This window comes from Strix aluco, chromosome 9 (assembly GCF_031877795.1).
Source record: "Strix aluco isolate bStrAlu1 chromosome 9, bStrAlu1.hap1, whole genome shotgun sequence".
NCBI lineage: Eukaryota > Metazoa > Chordata > Aves > Strigiformes > Strigidae > Strix > Strix aluco.
Genome location: NC_133939.1, coordinates 16,048,089 through 16,068,022, shown reverse-complemented (window position 1 = coordinate 16,068,022; position 19,934 = coordinate 16,048,089). Strand labels below are relative to the sequence as shown.

The following is a 19,934-nucleotide window of genomic DNA, read 5'->3' as shown; positions in this document are numbered from 1 at the left end:
TTGCAATAGCTTATAGCAACAGGTATACCCGCTCTAGGAGCGCGCCTGTGTGTGGACATGGTCTTTAGGCGGGTGTTACATTACTTTCTGTATTTGGTGCTAAAATTAAGCAAAGGACAGAGTTGTCAGCGTTATTGTGAAGTCTTCAGGGCGATGGCATTAGGAGATCCAGAAAGTTAGGTAGTCCGGGGCTAGCCTGCCTCCCAGTGCAGGGGGAACCCAGTGATCACTCCAGGTCGGTGCAAAATATACGAGAAAGCAGACGAGAGGATATTTTTAGGAAGCGTATCTAAATATACAGTGTAAGAGTGAATGTAAAAAAAAAAAAAAATGTTGTGGGTTGTAGAAGTTATCAAGTGGGATTTGCGGCGCGCTCTCTGCAGGAAACGAAAGCTGCTCCAGTTCAAAGCCACATGCACCAACGTGACATATAAGCCATTAAAATATCATCCTGACGGCTCATTTCTGCTTCATCATACATTCCCTAACTGCTTCCAGAAAGCAAGAAAAGAAGAAATGAAGGATGACCGCCTCGATGGAAGCGCCAAAGAGGTGGTGGGTTCCTAGGGGGGGGTTATTGTTTTCTTCTTTCATTCTTTCTTTCTTTTCCCTTCCCCCCCAGCCCCACTATTATTTTTGTCAGTTCAGAAATGAGGGGAAACCTCAACAGGTCGCAGGGGTAAGTGTCTGGGAGCAGGGGGTGCCTGGGCAGCCCGGGCAGCTGGCGAGCCCCCACCGCCTGCCCCAAGGGCTGGACGAGATCTCCCTGCCCGCGGGGGGGCCCGGCGGGAGGAGGCTTGGCCGCGCCGGGGAGAAGGGCTGGAGCCCCGCTGTGAGGGGGGAGCAGTGCCTCGGCTGCCCCTCGCCCACGTGGGGGCCGGCCCCCGGCGGCACCTCGACGTCCGGGGGCGAGCGGAGGGAGAAGCGCCCGGGTGCCGTCGAGGAGGGCTCCAGCACCCTCCGCCGGACGCCGGGCCCCTCGCCTGCCCCCACCCGAGTCCGGGGCGGGGGGGGGGCGGCCCGGCTGTCCGCGCAGTGAGGGGGGGCTGGGGTCCGCGGAGCGGGGCGGAGGGGCTCCCAGCCTCGACAGCGGTCGGGCTCGGTGGGGACGGGCAGGCGGCGGGTCCGGCTGGGTCCTGCCGCCGCCCAGGCGGGGCCGGAGGGCCGGGGCGGCGGGCAGAGGACGAGGAGCGATGACAATGGCGAGCCCCGTGGGGAGGTCTCCCGGGGGACGCGCTCCCCGCCCAGCGCCTCGCCCACCGCCGCGCCCGGTGCCACGGGGGCGCGCCGGGGGAGCCGGCGCTCCGGCACCGCACGCCCTTCTTTATAGGCGGGACGGAGCCCGGGAGCCCGGCCGGCCCCCTCCACCCCCACCCCCACCCCCCTGCGGGCAGGGCCGGGGGAGCTGCCAAAGGAGCTGGGTGCCGCCGCCAACTTCGCGCAGAGCCCGCGGAGGGGCTGAGACCCCGGTCCCAGCCCCGTGGGGCCGCCCCGCGCCCGGCGCCGGCTGAGGAAGGGGAGATGATCCTAAATCCCCGCCGAGGGTGATGTCCCCGACGGTGACCTCTGACCCGAGCCCGGCTCCATGTGTCAGCCCCGGGCACCGGCACAGCGCCGGACCGGACGGGGACGGGCGGGGGCTCCTCGCCGAGCCCCCCCGCCCCCCGCCTTGCTGCTCCTTTGTCACGCACGGTCCCTCAGCCCCGGGAAGTCCGTTTGCCGGGCGGGGAGCCTGTTCGCCGGGCTGGGCTCGGGGGTCGCTGCACCCGGAGCCGAGGAACTTTTATTTCTGCCCCGAGAGCTTCCCGGCGAGCGCTCCCTTCACCCCGCGCCGCCGCGGAGAGCACAGGTTGCGTGACAAGCCGGTGGCAGCGGGGCACACGCCGTCCCCGCCGCCGCACGCTCAGCCCGGCTCACACATCCCGGGGCAACGCCGCCAAACCCGCCCGGGGCCGCCGGGCTCCCGCGGGGGCGGCGGCTGCTCCCAGCCCCGCTCCGCCGGCGCACCGCTGGCCGGGTGTCGAAGAGAGCATGTGGGGAGGGGGGGCCGGGTCCCGCCTGCGCCGGCTGCAGCCCCTCGCACTCCCAGCCCCAGCGTGGGAGCCGAGGGGGGACTGGTACCCCGCAGTGGAGCGCCGGGGGTCGGCCCGGCCGAGACCCCGCCAGGTCGGGCAGTGGGGCACTCGCACCCCCCCGCTCCGCCGGTGACACTGTGTAGATGAGAAAGGCGTGCGAGGTCGAGCCGGAGTTTTAGCCAATATTTACTCTGAAATCCACAACTGTTTTTGCCTTCGTGTTTTGTCATCTGGTAATCATTTGAAATATTAAATGCAGCGATTTTTTTTTTTTTTGTCCAGTTTCAACAAGTTTTGGCGAACGCTTGGGAACCGAGCACTCCTCCAGCCTCCCATCCTAACCAATAAAGCACAACTCCTGCAAACCTTTCGCTAGCAGGGCAGTGTTTGCTGCTCTGACTTGATAAAAGTGTGAGGATGAATGGAAGTTGACTGGAAGATATAATTCCTAAGGGGTTCCTCTAGTTCTTTTTATTTCAGCAGTAATTTTCATCACAGCGGTGAAAATATTGAGGACATCAAATTATTTGTGATAAAGTATGACTATGATACGCTGATGAAGTTTCATAATTAATATCATCAATTATATGTGTTACTATAGATTTTTATTTACCAGCCCTATAATAATAGTAGCAAAAGCAATAATAATAATAATAATCTCCCTTGAAGTAACTGATTCCAGATTCTAGCGTTCTTTTCTGTATTGAGGGAGAAACAAATAAACAAACAAAAAACCTCAAACCCAGACCCTGAGAATTTCAAAGATATGTGCAAAAATTCAGACTCGGACACTGCATCAAACCCCAGATCTGCTCTCGGGGTTATTGCTGCCGCTCAAAGAAAGCTGTGCAAAGTTCTGCCTGCAGTAGTGGCAGTGCTCTGCCTTGCAGAGTGCAAAGAGCAAGCTGAAAATTATAGGCAGGAAGAAGTGCCAGGGTGGTACTATACTAATCCTTGCTGAGACAACAACTTGCGTTGGAGGCTCGCAGAGAGTCCGAAATTTAATTTCGGGAGGGAAGGATCTGTAAACAATATAGTGGAGTTGGTAAAAACCTGCCTTACAATAGCCTGCCAGAAGGTGAATGTCAGATCAAAGGAGAACTGAAAAGATGTCCTTTCATATTTTTTTTCCCCCTAAATCAGCCATGGAAACTTCATGACTCCATAAAACATGTGCTGCTTTGCTGGGGAGACAGCCTCCAGTTTCCCCTCGGAGAAGGCTTCTCTTCCCCCCCACCCTCGCTGCTTTACTCTTGTGTTTTGTTTGGGGTTTTTCTTTTCTTTTTAAATCCATGATGCCCGAGTCGTACAGCGCCTTACTCATTTCATATCACACACAAATGGTTTTGCTCTTAACTTTCCAACTCTCTCCCCAAACAGGAACAAAGTCAGGAAATGAGGCACAAGACTCCCCTTGTAATGAGGAAAAGAAAACGACTTTACAGAAACATCCTGGAAAAGTCAAGTAAGTTAAAATATGCTTTTTTTTTTTTTTTCAGTTCAAAGGAGACAATTTTTTTTTCAGCTTAGTGTTTAACGTACTTGCATAAACACAAATCAGCGACACAACTCCCCACCAGCAGCTGCCTAATCCTGCTCAATGCCTATTCATTTGGAGGTTCTAGAATTAATATTTGACGACTCTCTCATTGAAACAACAACCCCTGACCCCATGTGATTGCACTGTCACATTATTCTATGACATATTCATCTTGAATTCATTTACGGACGATTTGATTGGAATGAGGTTTGACATGTATTGGATCCTATTAAAGAAGACGACTTTGATCTTGTTGATGGGGTTTACATGATATGTATCATCTTTACCAGGGATACCAGGCTTCCACAATGTGGTGTCTAAGTAGTTAGTGACTGACAGCTTATCTGACAGGAATACCTTAATCTTGAGGTACTGAATGAAATATTCTATTTAAAATAAGCATATGATTTGCTTGTCCTAGGGTAGCTCTAGGTCACAAAAAGTGAGAGGCAAACCTAGGCACAAACCGTTGCTCGTCTGGTAGCTGAGTTCCCATTATCCGAGAACCCTGAAGTGAAGAAGACCCCGTAAGTGGCAATGGGGCGAGGGAGTGGAAACAAAGGCAGAATGTGCTCCCGAGCCACCGGGTACCCTCTCCTCTTCCCTCCGGGGAGATGCTGGCACTACTGAAAGGCTTTCTTGAACCACCCTGCCCCCGGCAGGGACTCGGGCTCAGGACCTGCGCCTGCCCCTGTGTCACTCGCTGCCGCCCTCATCTCTCCCTGTGAGCGACTCTGGGGGCTAAGGAATCGCACAGGGTGACTTCTTGGTCCTCTCCGTTGTTCTTCCTCGCTTTTTTCCCTTTCTCACAGTAAATGTTAGGATTTTCAGATGAAATCGTTCCCCTCCTCTCGTCCGGGAGTTGAAGCCTGGAACGTGCTGTTTGGAGACTTCAGGGCATCCCGTCCCGTTCAGTCCTCGGGCACCGGCTGGAAAGTTTCTAGCTGGCTCGTCGGGAACGGAAGTTTCCGCAGGGGCGGGCGTGGGAGAGCACGGAGCTGGGTGAAGGTCAGATTTTGCTCTCCCCGATGCTTCCCGGGGCTGGAGCTGCTGCTTGCGCTGAGCCACGACTCTACGGGTGAGCAGGATCCGGCCCATAGTCAAAGAGCACAACACGAGCAGCCCCTGATTTTCTGGGGCTTTGCACCTCACCTTCACAGCAAGCCCCTTCTCTGGGACCAAGGTAGAAATACGGGTAAGCGCCTTGCTCTATAGGTAGATTCCTACCCAAACCAGGGCAAAGGCTGGTGGACCTGTAAAGCCGTTCGGCAACGGGGGCTGTCCCCAACCCGAGGGTTACCCCAGAGGGGTGTGGGACGCAGTTTCCATCCTGTAGGCCCCGGCAGCCGTTGGGCACCGGGCCGGGGTGCAGGCAGGGGCGGGAGGGTTGGGGCTGCCCTGCTCGGCCCCGTACCCCCGAGGTGTGGGCAGGCGGAGCTCTGGGTCCCGCACGGCGGGGCGGGGGGCAGGGAGGCAGCTCAGCTCCCCTCCCAGGGCACAGCCCCGACGTGCGGGGCTCCTGCCTTCTCCCGGCACTGCCTCGGCCAACTCACCTCTTCCCCGAGAGAGCTGGGCCGGGGGCAGGGTCGGACGAGGGGAGCGAGGAGGAAAAGTGCTTGTGACTCGTCTTTACAACATGTCACCTCTCTAGAGCAGCCCTCCAGCACGGGTGGGCTTTGGGGCGGGGGACTGTGGACGGAATGGCAGAAACACAGCAGCCACTAGAAAATTTGTACTCGGGCTCAAGCTGCCCGTCTGTTCGTGCTGGTCTGGCACTCAAGAGAGCACCGTGGTCCCTCTAAACTCCTCTTCCCTTAAGACAAGATCTATCCTTTAGATCTTATAAAAATATTGTCCTGTGGATGTGCCCTGGTGTCTGAGTTTCAGCTTCAGCTCAGGATGTTTCTGTTCTGCTGCTTGAGCAATCTTGGTTTACCCCTGGAAAGGCTCTGGCTTCATCCAGCTCATGAGTCCCCAGGGTAGTCTAGAAGGGGATGCCCTTACCGTAGCCAGGTGGGTTGGAAAGGAAATAATAGTAATTACAAAAAAAAAAAAAAAAAATTGGTCCTGCACAAGCTGATGTTGACACATTTGAGAGTTTGCCGAGAGCCCGACTTATCTGGTCAAACAGGGCTCAGGCCGCTGCCAAGAAGCATGAGACCTCGGTCACCCCTGGAGTGGCAGCCGTGCGAGCTCAAGCTGCCAAAGGGCTGCACAAACAGGCATTCAAGTTTTCAAAACATTCTGGGAGATGCGCGGAGCAAGGCCGGGTCTGGCCCCGCTCCCCTCCTCTTCCCCGTTTCTCCGCCTCCCCGCAGTCATGTGGTGGCCCCCGCCCGCCCCCCGCCCCGCTCCCCCCCCACGCACCAACCGGGGCTCACACTAACTTCACCTAAGAGTGAGGGACACCGAGGGCCAGGTTCTCCTGCACTGCCTGGAAAAGGGAGTGAGAGAACGCCCTGAGTGAGGGGCCAACTGAGAGCCATGAGTGTCTGACGAGAAACCATCACAATATTTTAAATGAGCTTAGGGCAAACCGGTTATGACATTTTTTTTAATTGATAAACTGTTCCAGATGTTTTCTCCCTTGACTGAGAAGTGTCAGAATTGATGGATAACAAGTATGTAGAGATGCAGTGTTTTAAGGAGGTATGAGGAAAGCAGCTTTATTTGGAATTCACACTCTCAGTACATTTGTAAGTAACAGATTCATCCTTCCTAACGTTTGTCTCTTCTGTGCACTCCTATTGAGATGGTCATGAATAGGACTGTCAAATCCATTTCGTAGAGCAAGTAGACTTGAAAGTTGAGATATTGTGAGGATGGTGTGGGGTTTAAAATGCCTGCGTAAACATGTTATGTAAGGGTGGAGAGCTAATTGCATCATTTGTCACTTTTCATCATCTCCACTCTGAAAGATGTACACAAGGATGTATCTATAGCGAAGTACCTAAATATCAGCCTTGTGTTACAAGGGAAATACGGTAAAAACCAAGCAGAGCCAAAATACGTAACTGCAGCCAGCCCAGAGTACGCGAAGCTGTGACAAAAATGTCCCCTATGTGGTTATGTATGTCCTACACTTTAATCTTATGGTTTCTGATCATTGGTTGGTAGCTTCTGTTGTGAGAGTAGCTGAACCGAACATTGCCAAACAGTTTCTTGTTTTACTACTTAACATAAAGCCTATCGATCGCCGATACTGTTACATTTTTATGGAGATGCAAAATTCTGCACTGGGAGCTTTACCTGGCGTGCATGCAGTTACGTATCCACTGGCAAGTTAACAGCAATTGAGTGTATAAAAATGCTGAGAGTTTGACAGGATGGATAGGGAATTCATTGTTGCTTTATTTCATAAGACTGCGCGTTTATTGGTGGAGTCGGTTTTATGTCAGGATCCGAGTTCTGTGGCAATACGGTGGGCAGAAATTTATAGCTGTGTTTTTCTTTCCTGAAGCAGAAGAATCTTTTCCTGTGTTTCCTTTACTTTTTTAAAGTTCACAATCCCCTTCTTAAAAACTTAAGTAGATGCTTCCTTCTGTGCTGAAGCCCTAAGCTTTTCTAAACCTGTAAGGCCTCAGTGTATAAAGCTGAAACCCTGACCTACACTTTCATCACTAGTCATGCAAACGCTGCAGACCCATGCTATTTCCTTCAGGTGAGAAGCCTCAGAATTGAGTCGGTTATGAATGTTTTGCGATGCTTTTTTCCTTCGAGCCAAGGATGGGGATTTTACATGGAACTACCCTGTACGTGTGCGTGAGAGAGGGAAAGGGAGAGAGACTCCCTCTTCTGGGTTAAACACTCAGATTCAGTCTGAACTTCACGATTTCTCGCATCGCTCCGGCAGCCAATAACCAGATAACTGCTAAAAGTTGTCAGAGGAGGAGGAAGGGGACAGGGACTCTTCCAGGAATCCTTTGTCAGGGCTCAGGCGACGGTACAGCAGTCCGAGCACAGGCCAAACGCGTACGCCCAGGGGGCGAGCTGCGGTGCGGCTCCCGCCGCCGTTCGTGCCGGGGAAGGACCCGCTCCCCGCGCTGCCAACAAGTGTCAGGGACCCGCAGGCTGGCCCGGGCCCGCTTCCGCGGGGGGCGCAGGGCCGCCTCGCCTCCCGCTGCTCCGGTCGGGCGGCGGGGACCAGGGGGGCTGCCGGGGCTCTCCCGGGGGGGTGGGGAACCCCGCGGGCTGCGCCCCGCCTCGGGGCAGGGCAGCGGGAATGGACAAAGGCCGGGTCGGGCGGCCGGGACGCTCCCCCCGCCGCGGTCCCGCCGCCCGCCTTGGCTTTGTTCCCGCACGGCAGCAGCCCCGGCGGCGGAAGCTCGGCGACGACCCGACGGCGCGGCCCTGGGGGAAGGCCCCGGCCAGAGCCTCCCGCCACCGGGCCGGGCTGCGGCCGCGGGCTCCGCCGTGCCCCGGGGCCGGGCCGAGGGGCTCCGCGGGGCGGGAGGGGGCGGGGTGGGGGGGTGCCAGGGGAAGGGGGACGCCAGGCGGCGGCGCATGCGCAGTGCCCCCCCCACCCCCCCCCGCCGCACTGAGCGATAACCCTTTCAGTCGGCAGCGGGACCTGTCATCGGTGACGTCACCCAGCCGGCAGCCAATGGGAAGGCGCGGCGATTGTTTGGCCGGCGGGGCCGGCGCCGCGGCCCGGGGGCGGCGCGCGGCCGCCCGCGCCCTGTCCCGTCCCGCGGCCGCGCCGCGTGGGGCTCCCCCGGCCCCGCGGGAGGACGGGCCGCGCGGGGGGACCTCCCCGGCCCGCCGCCGCCAAAAGCGGGACCCTGCCGGCCCCGCCGAGCCCACCCGCTGGCAGCGCCGCCCGCGCGCCCCGCCGCCGGGGCAGCGGGACCGGGAAACTTTTTGGGGGGAGAAAGAAAAAAAAAAAAAAAAGTTGCTTTTTTTTTTTTTTTTTCCTCCTACCCCCCTCTCTGTGTCTCTCTCCTCCCGCAGTCAGGTGACTTTTTAGCGTTAGAAGCTAATGAGCGTGGATGCTCTGGGGCTCCCAGTGATGGACCCTGCTGCTCTCTCCAGGCGGAACACGGCGCTGAGATTAGTAGACTTGGCGGGGGCTCCTCGCCACCACCACCACCACCCCCCTCAGAGCATGACAGGCTTCCCAGGCTTCGCCGGGCACCCCCACGCCACGGCGCCCACGCAGCCGGGGGAGCACGCCGCCGAGTCCCGCCTCGGGCCGCACCCGCTCCGGCCAGAACACATGGGGCACCGCCACCATCCTCCTCCTCATCCTCCTCCTCAGCATCACCCCGCGGCCCTTAAGCTCAGCCCTGCCCCTCATCCCCACCACCAGCTCCACCACCACCACCACCACCATCATCATCATCATCATCATCATATGGCAGGCCAAGCCGAGGTGGTCTCTAGTCAAACGGGAGCGTTTGGCCCGGCGCAGTCACCAGCAGCCCCTTACCCCGTCTCTCACCCAGCCCAGGCTCTGGCAGCAGGTAGGGACTTCTTCATACGCAGAGACCTGCCGGCCCCACTCATGCCAGGGCTGACCGAGCAGCACCCCGCTGCAAGTTCTCACCACGGACTGTTTGTCTCAACAACAGGTAGCTACCCCGGACACCATGGTCACCACCACCACCACTCAGAAGCTGGGAATCCCTCTCTGTTCACTGGACTCCATGAGCAGCCTCCCCATGCAGCTCCAGGTGGCCATCTAAACGGACAGATAAGACTGGGGTTACCTGGAGAAATGTACGCCAGGTCTGAACATTTCACTCAAGTACCAGCCTCCAGGACAGATCCTTTTGCTGCTTCTTCGCTTCATAGCTACGGTGGCATGAATCTGAACGTGAATCTGGCTCCACACCACGGCCCGGGTGCCTTCTTTCGTTACATGAGGCAGCCCATCAAACAGGAACTCATCTGTAAGTGGATTGAGTTGGACCAGACTCCCAAAAAATTATGCTCGAAAACTTTCAGCACGATGCACGAGCTGGTGACTCATGTCACGGTGGAGCACGTTGGAGGACCCGAGCAGTCCAATCACATATGTTTCTGGGAAGAGTGTCCAAGAGAAGGGAAACCTTTCAAGGCCAAATATAAACTTGTAAATCACATCAGAGTCCACACAGGTGAAAAACCTTTCCCCTGCCCTTTCCCAGGCTGTGGCAAAGTGTTTGCCAGATCAGAGAATCTCAAAATACACAAAAGAACTCATACAGGTCAGTATGTAAAGCTCTCTTTACTCTCTCTCTGTGTTATTCAGCATACTGTTTCGCTTAATTTTGTTTTTAATGTATCCTTTGCGTTGTTATTGAATGCACGCCAAGTACTGCTGGAAAATAAATTCTCAGATTTGTTTGCTTCTTTACCGTTTGGAGGAGGGGGGAGAAAAGGGGGGGGGGGAAAGGGAAAGCGAGAACAAATCTCAGAATTCTCGTCCATATTTTTTTCTGGTTGTGCGGAGAGGCTGCTGTAATGTTTATGCGGGTAGATCTGTGTAAATATAGAGCGATATAGCTAGTATTTCTGCTAATTCACAAAAGCGAGGATATTTTTTTTTTTTTGGCAATTTAAAGTTGTTGGGGAAAAAAATGAAATCATTGTGCAAGCTCACAAATTAAAAGTGAACAATAGAAGTTACAACTTGTCTAGTCAGTTTTGACTGATGTCGCTGAGATGCTGCTGCTCTAACATTGTGAGAATAACACAGCTGCGACCTTTTCGTTCAACAGTTTTGTTTTGGGCAGAGGGAGTTTCAAATGTTTGATCTGAATAACACTGACATTTTTAATGAGCATTGCCTTCCAACGACTCTCTGCATTTGCAAATATGGGGAGCTGCAAGTTCTGATTCTCGGGAGGGGGAAAAAAAAGGAGAAGAAAACCTGGTATTGTTTCGGCCTGTACATTTTGAAATGTCATTTGCAGATCTGCTAAGCGAAATTGGGACGTGTCAGAAACATCTGTTAGTTCTAGTTAACAGAAAATAAAGTAACTCGATGGACGATCTTGCAAAAGTACGTTTGAACTCTTCCGGCCAGGAAAGCATTTATAATTAATGAAATTGCACGTAGAAAGTTTTCACACTTCCAGGAGCAGCTTGTGAAGTTGTATTAATTAGTTTAGCAGCCGGTGTTTGTAGTCTGTAGCGCTGCCTTTTTTTTTTTTTTTTTTTTTTTTTTTTCCCCCTCTGAAGAAGAAGATAAGAAATAAGCCCTTTTTGGAAAATTTAATCTGTTCCAGTGTAGGGTTTTCCACCTCCCACCCCCTTCTGTACAGCCCTATGCACTGCGAGGGAAACTACATAATCCTATTGTAAGATCTGCTTACAGCCAAACGATTTTTTTCGCCTTCCAGTTCATAAAACTCCCCTTCCCCCATGCTCGGTGCAGGGCTTGACCTTCCAGGAGTTGCATTTTTATGATATAACTCGACGTGATATAATATGCAGAACGTATACTAATTTCGTATCGCTATCGTCTAAACATAGCACAGAGATTTTACAGCGACCGTCACTCGTCACCTAATTATTTTTCCATCGCTCTATGAATAGCTCGTCTGTGTGCGGTGGGGGTGGGGGGGTGGGGGGGGTGGATAGCAAAGTTGTGTTCCTCTGCTGCCTTCTCGGCCCCCTTTTCCGAGGAGAAAGGAGTATCCCCGGGTCACATAACTTGTATCCGAGCCAGCTCCTTGTCGGATCAGCACAGGTACAGCCATTAACCGGGAGAGCTCATCCCTTAATGACAGTGTTTTTCTTAAGTAAACAAACTTTTACTGCTCTTTAACGGCCTCACTGTTTGAAGTCTCTGAAGCAGAAAATGGTTAAATTCTTGGGAAAACTGACCTACATCGGAGAGGCAGGTTCAGGGCAAACCCGAGATCGGAGGTTTGCGTTTATTAAACATCATTCTGCGCGTCTGTACTTTTCGCTTTAACTTTCCCGGTGATTAATTGCTGTATTGTGAAAACTCCTGCAGGGTCTTTATGGTTCCACCGTTTCTATTAAACACCCAGAAGTTGTCAAAAACGCAATGTTTCTGAAACCCTAATAGAACTCGCTACGAATTATTCATGAAGACAGTTCTAGATTCAACAGGAAAATTATTGCCTCCTCAAATATTAATGACTTCTGATTTCTCCGAGGCTGGGGAGCAGGCAGAGGGATTTCTGGCGATGTGCGGATTTTCCAGGTTGGAGGATAAGGCCGTTAAGGCGGTGGCAGCGGGACGAGCAGGCCGGGCAGGGATCACTTCGCCGCCTTCCCAGCGGGCCAGGAACAATGGTGCGAGGCGTGGGACGGAGCCCCGCTCCCTCCCGGGAGGCCCCCGCCGCCCCCGCGCCTCGCCCGCCGCCCGGGGGCCGCCACCTCCGTCTCCCCCCCCCCCCCCCCCCCCCCAATCACCCCCCCGGAGAAGTTGGTAAATACCTTCATCCACTCCCGGAGACGGGGTGGGGGGGCTATGCCACAATGTCCAAGCCGAATTTCACTGAACACTTTTGCCCAGCTACAAGTGTGGGGTAAAATGGCGGTTGAGATCCTGCGCTTCTCCATCGCCCGGGGAACTTTCTGCGTGGCTGCACCTCCGTGCCCGGGCTGCGGCAGCCGGGACCTGTAAAATGTCCTCTCCCTGCCGGGTAGGGATTTCCACGTAAGAAAACCTGCTCTCGCGAAAGGAATACTTGCAAATGGCTCGGGTGGCTCCTCTTTATCGAGGCGTTCCGAGAATGCAAACCGGGCGGCTGAGAAACTGCTGCCCTCTTCCCACTTGAAACCTGAGTGTACGGAGGGACTTTTCCGTGGCTCTTTCAGGGGGTTAAGCGAAGTTGAACATTTTTCAACTCTCGGGAAAGCGGAATGCGCCGCAGCCCGTTTTTACCTGAATGTAACTCACTTTGCACAAGCAGAGTGCTTATGAGGATGGCTTTCCCTGGGGTCTCCTAACTTACTGCTTGCTTGTACTACACTAATATCCTTGATTTGTTGTCTCAACTTGGATGCTGAAGGTCAAATTGTTTCCTTACGTGAAACTGTAATTAGATTATATGCGTGCGTGTGTCTATGCATATGCACGGCTGTATGTCGACAGTATTTGGTTACAGGGCCCGCGTCGTTTTCCAAGAGACCTTATTTTTAACCTCTTCCCCCCTTGCCTCTAACGCCAGGTATTTACCCATCCTCTGTGCAAATCTTAGCGGTGCAGGATGAGAGAGTCCTTCGTTGACTATTACAGTGCGGAAAGGACATACTTTAAACGCGGGGCCATGAGCTTTTTCCCACCCACCTTGCATAAAGTGCATTCATGTGAAATATTTGGAATGCCTTCCTTTATGTGCCTCTGCCCGCAGACGAGCACGAGGTGGGCTGCGTCCCTCCGAAATTTAATCGTGACGAACTGAGAGGGAAAAAAAATAAAAACAACCCCAAAACAAACAACAAATTAGAAAAAAAAACCACCAAAACCTGGAAGCTTTTACAAATATTGGAAGTCCTTTCGACCACATACGCCATGATGGTGAACACAGTGGCTTTGTTTGCACTTCACGTTTAGGGTTCGGCCATATATTTTTGTGGTGTCCTCTGCACCCTGATAGTTTTTGGCTTTTGACGGATGAGGAGGTTATTTTCATTCTCCGTGGGTGCAGGACCTGGGTACTCCTTGGCGAGCAGGGTTTTGCAGTTTGCTATTATCAGTGACAATAGTGTAGTCATCATTTCACCCCGAAGCTGTCTGTGGCGTTTCCTTGAAAGCTTCCCATATATCGTGTACCATGCCCGGTCCATACGATCCGAGGTTAAACTTTCACACGACTCCAGCAATACGATTATATTTCTATTATGCTTAACGTCACTTATCATATTACCAGACAAATTAATCCCGATTGCAATTCCTGCCATGACTGAGTAGGTTCAAATGAAAAGGGAATCCTACCCTCCTGACAGTGCCGTGCACCGGCCTAGTCATCCTCCTGCTGAATCTCTATCGTTTTGCCCCCCACAATCAATGTTCTTTTGAAAGATTTTGTGCCTTAACACACGGTATCAGCAAGCCGGGGAATGGGGAAAGGAGGGGGGATGCGGGTCTTCCACGATGGGCTTGTAATCAGTGCAAGGATGGAGTGGATGAGATGGGATCTAGCCAGGTTATGCATAATATTTCCACGTGCACCTGGGGGAGTGTGAGAAATGTATTTAACGTAAAAACCTTCCCAGGGATAAATCACTGACCGCTCTTTCTGCAGGACATGGGACTCTGCTGGGACAACACACGTTGTTTGCTCGAAACGAGCACTTGGCCTCTAAGTTTTCCTTATCTCGGGGCTTTGTCTTTTGCACAAAACCCCGCACCGACACGGGCAGGGGCAGGGGCAGGGGCAGGGAAGAGGAAGGGGAAGGGGAAGAGGAAAGGGAAAAGGAAGGGGAAGGGGGAGGAGAAGCTGGCCGGGCAAGGCGCTCCCGGTGCGGAGTCGGCCGCGCATCCGGGTGGGCCCGGGGCGACAGCGCAGGGGGAGCGCGGCGGGGCGGGGAAGGGCAGGGCCGGCGCCGCGGGGGCAGGCGGAGGCCGGAGGGGAGCTGCCCCGGGGAGAGGAGCCGTGCCAGGGCCGGAGAGAGGGGCCCGGGGAGGCTGCGGACTTGGGGGGATGCTGGGGTGCGCCGGTCCCTGCCCCGCGGCCGAGTCGCTAATGGCTGTGCTCGCCCATTGCCTCCTGCAGGGGAGAAGCCGTTCAAATGTGAATTCGAGGGCTGTGACAGACGCTTCGCCAACAGCAGCGACAGGAAGAAGCACTCGCACGTCCACACCAGCGACAAGCCCTACAACTGCAAAGTGAGAGGCTGCGACAAGTCCTACACCCACCCCAGCTCCCTGAGAAAACACATGAAAGTGCACTGCAAATCCCCTCCTCCCAGCTCCGGCTACGAGTCCTCCACGCCCTCCTTGGTGTCCCCCTCCTCGGACTCCGGCCGGGAGCCCCCCGCCTCCTGTTCTCACGCCGAGTCCTCCGCGCCCGCGCAGCCCGCCGCCAACCTGAGCGAATGGTACGTGTGTCAGGGCGCGGGGCTCCGCGGCGCCCCCGCGCCCCCCGCCGCCCCCCCGCCGCCGCCGCGCCCCCCCGGCGAGCCCCGGCCCCGCTGCTAGGGCGGGCGGGCGGCGGAGCGGCGGCGGCGGCCCTCGCCCGCCCGGGGACGGGGAGCGCTGCTCTGGGGCTCGGGGAGGCCGAGCGGGAGAGGCGGAGAGAGCCGCTGGGCAGCGGGAGAGACGACGCGCTGCGAAGTACGCGGGTGGGCCGGCAGCGGGCCCTAGCCTGCGCTCCCGGCACCTCGCACCCGGGAGGGCTGCGCCCGCCTCTGCCGGGGTGCTGCCGCCGCCTCCCTCCGTGCCACACACCCCCCCGCGACCGCCGTGCTCCACTCTGTTTACAAGCTCAGTGATTTCCCTTCCCTTCCCTTCCCTTCCCTTCCCTTCCCTTCCCTTCCCTTCCCTTCCCTTCCCTTCCCTTCCCTTCCCTTCCCTTCCCTTCCCTTCCCTTCCCTTCCCTTCCCTTCCCTTCCCTTCCCTTCCCTTCCCTTCCCTTCCCTTCCCTTCCCTTCCTTTCCCTTCCCTTCCCTTCCCTTCCCTTCCCTTCCCTTCCCTTCCCTTCCCTTCCCTTCCCTTCCCTTCCCTTCCCTTCCCTTCCCTTCCCTTCCCCCTTTCCCAAAGGACCAAAGTGGTTGCCTATAGATTTTGGCTGTACAGAATTTCTCTTGTCAACAGTACCGTGTGCTGCAGTGTTCTGTTCGCTCACGATTTTCTGTGAGAGTGTGGGTTTTTTTAAAGAAATATATATATATAAACTATTATTTGTTACCGAATTGTACAAAATGGATCCATTAAATTCTTTGATTAATTAACGCGTTCGATGGACGTTTCTCTAAAGAATTTCCTTACTTTTCCCTCTTGCTGTATACAAATACATATATATATATTTCACCCCCCCTCCAGTAGTCGCTAATAAAGGAAGGCCCGGGGGGGTGCGATGATTGACTGTCCATTTTAGCTCCCACCGGTAATGACTTCTAATACCCAAACATGCCCGTCCCCACCCAGAGTGTTGCTCCTGTTGAACCGTGGGCGCTGGGGCTCCCGGGGGGGGCGGGGGGGGGGGGGGGGAGGGCAGAGCCCGCCCGGTGACGTCAGGGCCGGGGCCGGGGCCGGGCAGCCCCCTCGGCAGCGCGGGGGCCCAGGGCCGCTGCTCCGCGGCGGCTGCCCTGCGAATAGTCCCGATGATAAATGCTCGTACCGGCCCGGGAACGCGGCTTTAGCATCTTCATCCCGCCCCAGAGCTTCGAACTAGACCCGACGCAAACCCACGGGGTTCACTCCTCTGGTTCAGAGAAAGAAGGAAGGGAAAAAAAAAAAAAAACACAAACCAAAATAAATAAACAAACCCCTCCGCTGGGGTAGCTTGAAACTGCCGAATGGTGCCGTTTTAATTACTTTAATGATGTTTAAGAATACCAGATAGTATAGGCAAATAAATAGCATGGGCTGCTGGAAGAGGTTTGCATGGCTTGCTGAGTGCAGACAGAAGGCTGCTGTAACCGCATCTTCTCGTGTCTGATACATCACCTCTGCACCCAGGTGTCCGGGGTTAGTGTGTGTGTACAACTGTACACACATGCGCACACAGACGTATATGTATATGTCTATAAATATAAAAGCTACAGGAAAATAAATAGCTGGTCAGTGGATAAAAACACCCCCACGTCCAGCACCTCCCCTACTGATGCGGTTTTATTTCCCTCCCAGGGCACCAAGCCGGGGTTCCCTTCTTCGCTCGCCCAAACTCGACAACTTTTGTATTTAAACACGTCGAATAGTGACAAGAGCGTGTCGCCACCGGGAATACACGTAGGGAATTACCTAGGCGAGAGAAATGTGCGAGAGAGGAGCCCAGACTAGGGGAGAATTGTGCCCCTCTGCAGCCCCTGAAACTTGTGTCATGGCAATCGAGAGGTGCAGAAACCAGCTGCGGACAGGGAGGATATTTTCATCGTGTCCTGAGATCTGTTTATTTCTTTATTTCTCTATTTACAGAAGTATTTGGATGTGCAGGCTAATCACCTTTAATTTTTCATTTGCTTGTTACAGATGTCTACCCCGTTGCTCTCAAGGTAATCTAGACAGACGCAGCTGAAAGCCTGAATCTTATGCCTTAGACATCAAAGCAAGCTCGCACAAAGAAGTATTTCTTCACAACGGTGAATCTTCATGGTAAGTTAGGATTTCTATGGCAATAGGCAAGTCATACTTAAATAGTGAAAGGCGAAGTCTGGAGCCCGTCCAGTCTTTTCATTAAGGACATAATATTTACGTCTAACAGGCCCTTTTTCTTGTGTATACAAGTATATATTTTTGTTTGACGCGAACTAAATCATTTTCATTTAATTTCCGGTAAACAAAACCCACGCGAACAGGGCACTTGTTCCAGACCATAATAAAAATGGATAAGACTGTCAGGAAGAAAAGGCCCGCTTGAACCGTCGCCTCAGCTCACTTTTGTTTCTGCTTTCTGCCGGGATCAGAGAATGCGTTTGGGATTTGAGAGCGAGTTTCTAAAGGCAAGGAAATGGTTTTTAAGGGGGAAAAGAAAAGGAGAAAGGTCTAATCAAGCTCGGGTTGTTCAAAGGGCCTGATTTTGGGGTTGAAAGTGTGAGTTTTATGGTGCATCAGCATGCCACGTTAGGATCGCTATGGTAATGAGGAGAGCAATAGCAAGCGGCCTTCAAAGGAGGCACACTCCATTTGAGACAGTCTATTAAGATACATTTGCACTGACCTTTGGTTTCATGCTAGCTTAATACACTCAATCTGCTCCCCGCTAGAGATATACTTCCTCCACCTAAGTCACTTCGGCGGGATTGGGGTTTGCTGGGCTTCGCCCTCCCCCGAGCCGGGCTCTGCTCCGGTGCCGTAGCCCAGCTCTCCTTCTCTCCAGAGTAAGAGGCTGCCAGCCAAGCTCGGGGCGAGCTCTCGCCTCCTCTGCCCAGCGTTTCTGCCCAGATCCTCGTTGTAAAACCCGGCCACAAAGCTCGAGAAGTGCTTCCCTCACCTCCCCGTCTCCCCTCGCAGGGGAAGATAGGCTGGGGACCGAAAGAGCCCTCCTTGGGTCGCCTCGGCCCCGGGGACTAGGTGTGCTGATGGAAGTCCCCCAGGACCCGGGAAAGGGGGCGAGAGCCGGGGGGAGCTGCCCGTGCCCCCCTTCCCTTCCCACCCCACCCTGGCCGGCCGGCGCTGCGCGGCGGCGAGCGGAGGCTCCGCGGTGCAGGGGAACTTGACACCCGCACGGCCGGGGCCATGGGCGCTGGGCCATGGGCCCGGGAAAGTTAGAAGTCCATGTTCCAGTAATTGTCTTGTTGTTTATTTTATCCAAGTACCCTAGTGAATAGGGGAAAAATAAACACGATGAAAAAAAATTCAAACAGTTGAGTCGTCTTTAGTGCCAGCCCTTGTGGTTGAATAAAAAGGATGGTCCAATTTCTATTGAGCTGAGAAATCTTTGAAGTGGGAGTTATTATCTGAGAAATTCCTGCTTGTCGTCCTAACAACGCTGATGAAACGTAAAAGGTTCTTTGTCAGCGATTTGTTCTCCTCTCTGTCAAACTCACCCTGCCCGTTAGCTTTAAACCGTTTCTAAAGAGATAAAATCAAACTTTTAAAGATAACTTTAGGGGCCCAGAGGGTGCAGAAAATACCAAACTATCGAATCCTGTGTATAGACATACATCTGGATATATGTGGCTGTGTCTGTGTGAAACTCTGTCTGTGTACAGATCTCCATAGATGTCTGTATGACCTTACTGTTCGAAAGTTGAAATGATGTCCATTTTTTTTGCATTTTATCCTCTGAACTTTTCCGTCTAATAAATTATTCCTACACATATGCTGCACAGAATGCGATTCTTGGGAGAGGGCAGAAATGTTGGCTTTCATTAACACCAGTATGTGACCAACAAACGTTTTCTTTCCAGTAGAGTGAAAGCAAGAGCGTAGACATAAGAGTAAAGGCTTTGATCATTTTAACAGTCCGAATACCTATTAAGCATGTATATACTGCAATGTATCGAAGTTGTTAACGCATTCAAAGCGATGGCTTCCATATGCTCTCATGTTTTATTGTCCGTAAGTGTAAAGATAGTCAAACTGCATCCCTTTTGTATCTTCATTTTATAAACATCACAGTGTATACTGAAATGATTCCCTGATCAAGGTTTATTTAGTAGTTTCTCATTGGAGATCATGCAATGCTCTGTTCGTAACGCGAATTCCTTGAAGTTGTAACTCATCAGTGTGCTTCTGTTTTAGTTGCTACAGAATGATCTGAGCCCAATCCTGCCATTCTAAGCAACCCCATTAATTTAATGGGACTTTTCCTGAGTAAAGACCGAGTCAAACTGCAGTGGAGTGGGTATTATTATTATTGTTGTTATTATTAATTCTGGATCTTGTCATATTTATGGGAAAATCTACCGCATTCCTTGTGAACTGTACAGAGGAGAACCCTCTGAAAATGTAGCTCGCAAAAAACATTTGCAATGTTGATATGCTGTATCACTTTCCAGACGTCTTATATTCCATATTTGCCTTCATCACATGTTTGGTAATGAAGGAATGTTCTGTTGTGTGTTTGAACATACTATTTATTTTTTAATATTTGGATTTTTTTACAATAAATATTTATAAGCGTTTCGATTCTATGGTTATTTTTTAAAATGTGCACTTTTAAAATATGTGTTTGTACTGATGATACCGAGTAATTCCTAAAACACTGTATAATCAACCCTGTCTTTCTGTTGATTTTTATATTAGATGAAAAAAATTTCCCCAAACCCGTGTACTATTAATGTGGTGTACAATCAAGTACTAATGCGTGGTTTTTGTTGGTCTTTAACCTCTTTTAATGTTAATCGTTTTAGGTTGGCATTTGCATTAAAAGAACAAAACAAAACATTTCTTTGGCTTCATTTCTGAGATAACATTTTTCAGAGCGGAGACTTCAAAGGAATCGTACTTTCAATCTTGACCGAGGTGCAGAGTGTGAAAACAGAGCCCGGTGTCACCCAGGTGGAGCCCTGTCCCTTTGTTGTCCCCCCCGGTTACCTCTGCAGTGGCACCCTGACTCCTGCACACGCAGTTTGCGGTTCAGGGGTCACTAAGGGGGTTCTGGGGTCCCTAATACTCTGGATATTGGCGAGAGTTTCCAGGCGGAGCCGCCCCCGAAAGGCTGCTGCTCCCCTCCGCCCCCGAGGGGTTGTTGTTTTGGCAAGGCGGGTGAGGGATGAAACTGGTTTTTTGAAGAATTCCCCCCCCCCCC

The 19,934-nt window shown here is 53.1% G+C and overlaps 1 protein-coding gene across 6 annotated transcripts; it reads left to right on the top strand.

The window, feature by feature from the left end:
- The first annotated feature begins 52 nt into the window (after positions 1–52).
- On the top strand, positions 53–19,568 carry ZIC4 (Zic family member 4). Of its 6 annotated transcripts, XR_012624295.1 has the most exons (6): positions 8,312–9,077; positions 9,186–9,803; positions 14,295–14,407; positions 14,491–14,619; positions 16,712–16,834; positions 17,038–19,568. XR_012624295.1 is itself a non-coding variant. In XM_074833865.1 (5 exons), coding segments are annotated over exons 1-5 (1,254 nt in total). In that variant the 5' UTR covers positions 53–330; the 3' UTR covers positions 16,713–19,568. The 6 variants fall into 6 exon arrangements, 5 of the variants coding, with proteins under 5 accessions (XP_074689966.1, XP_074689965.1, XP_074689964.1 ...); XM_074833865.1 differs by lacking the exon at positions 8,312–9,077 and adding exons at positions 53–555; positions 3,456–3,540 and having other exon boundaries at positions 14,295–14,619; positions 16,712–19,568; XM_074833864.1 differs by having other exon boundaries at positions 16,712–19,568.
- Positions 19,569–19,934: the final 366 nt, after the last annotated feature.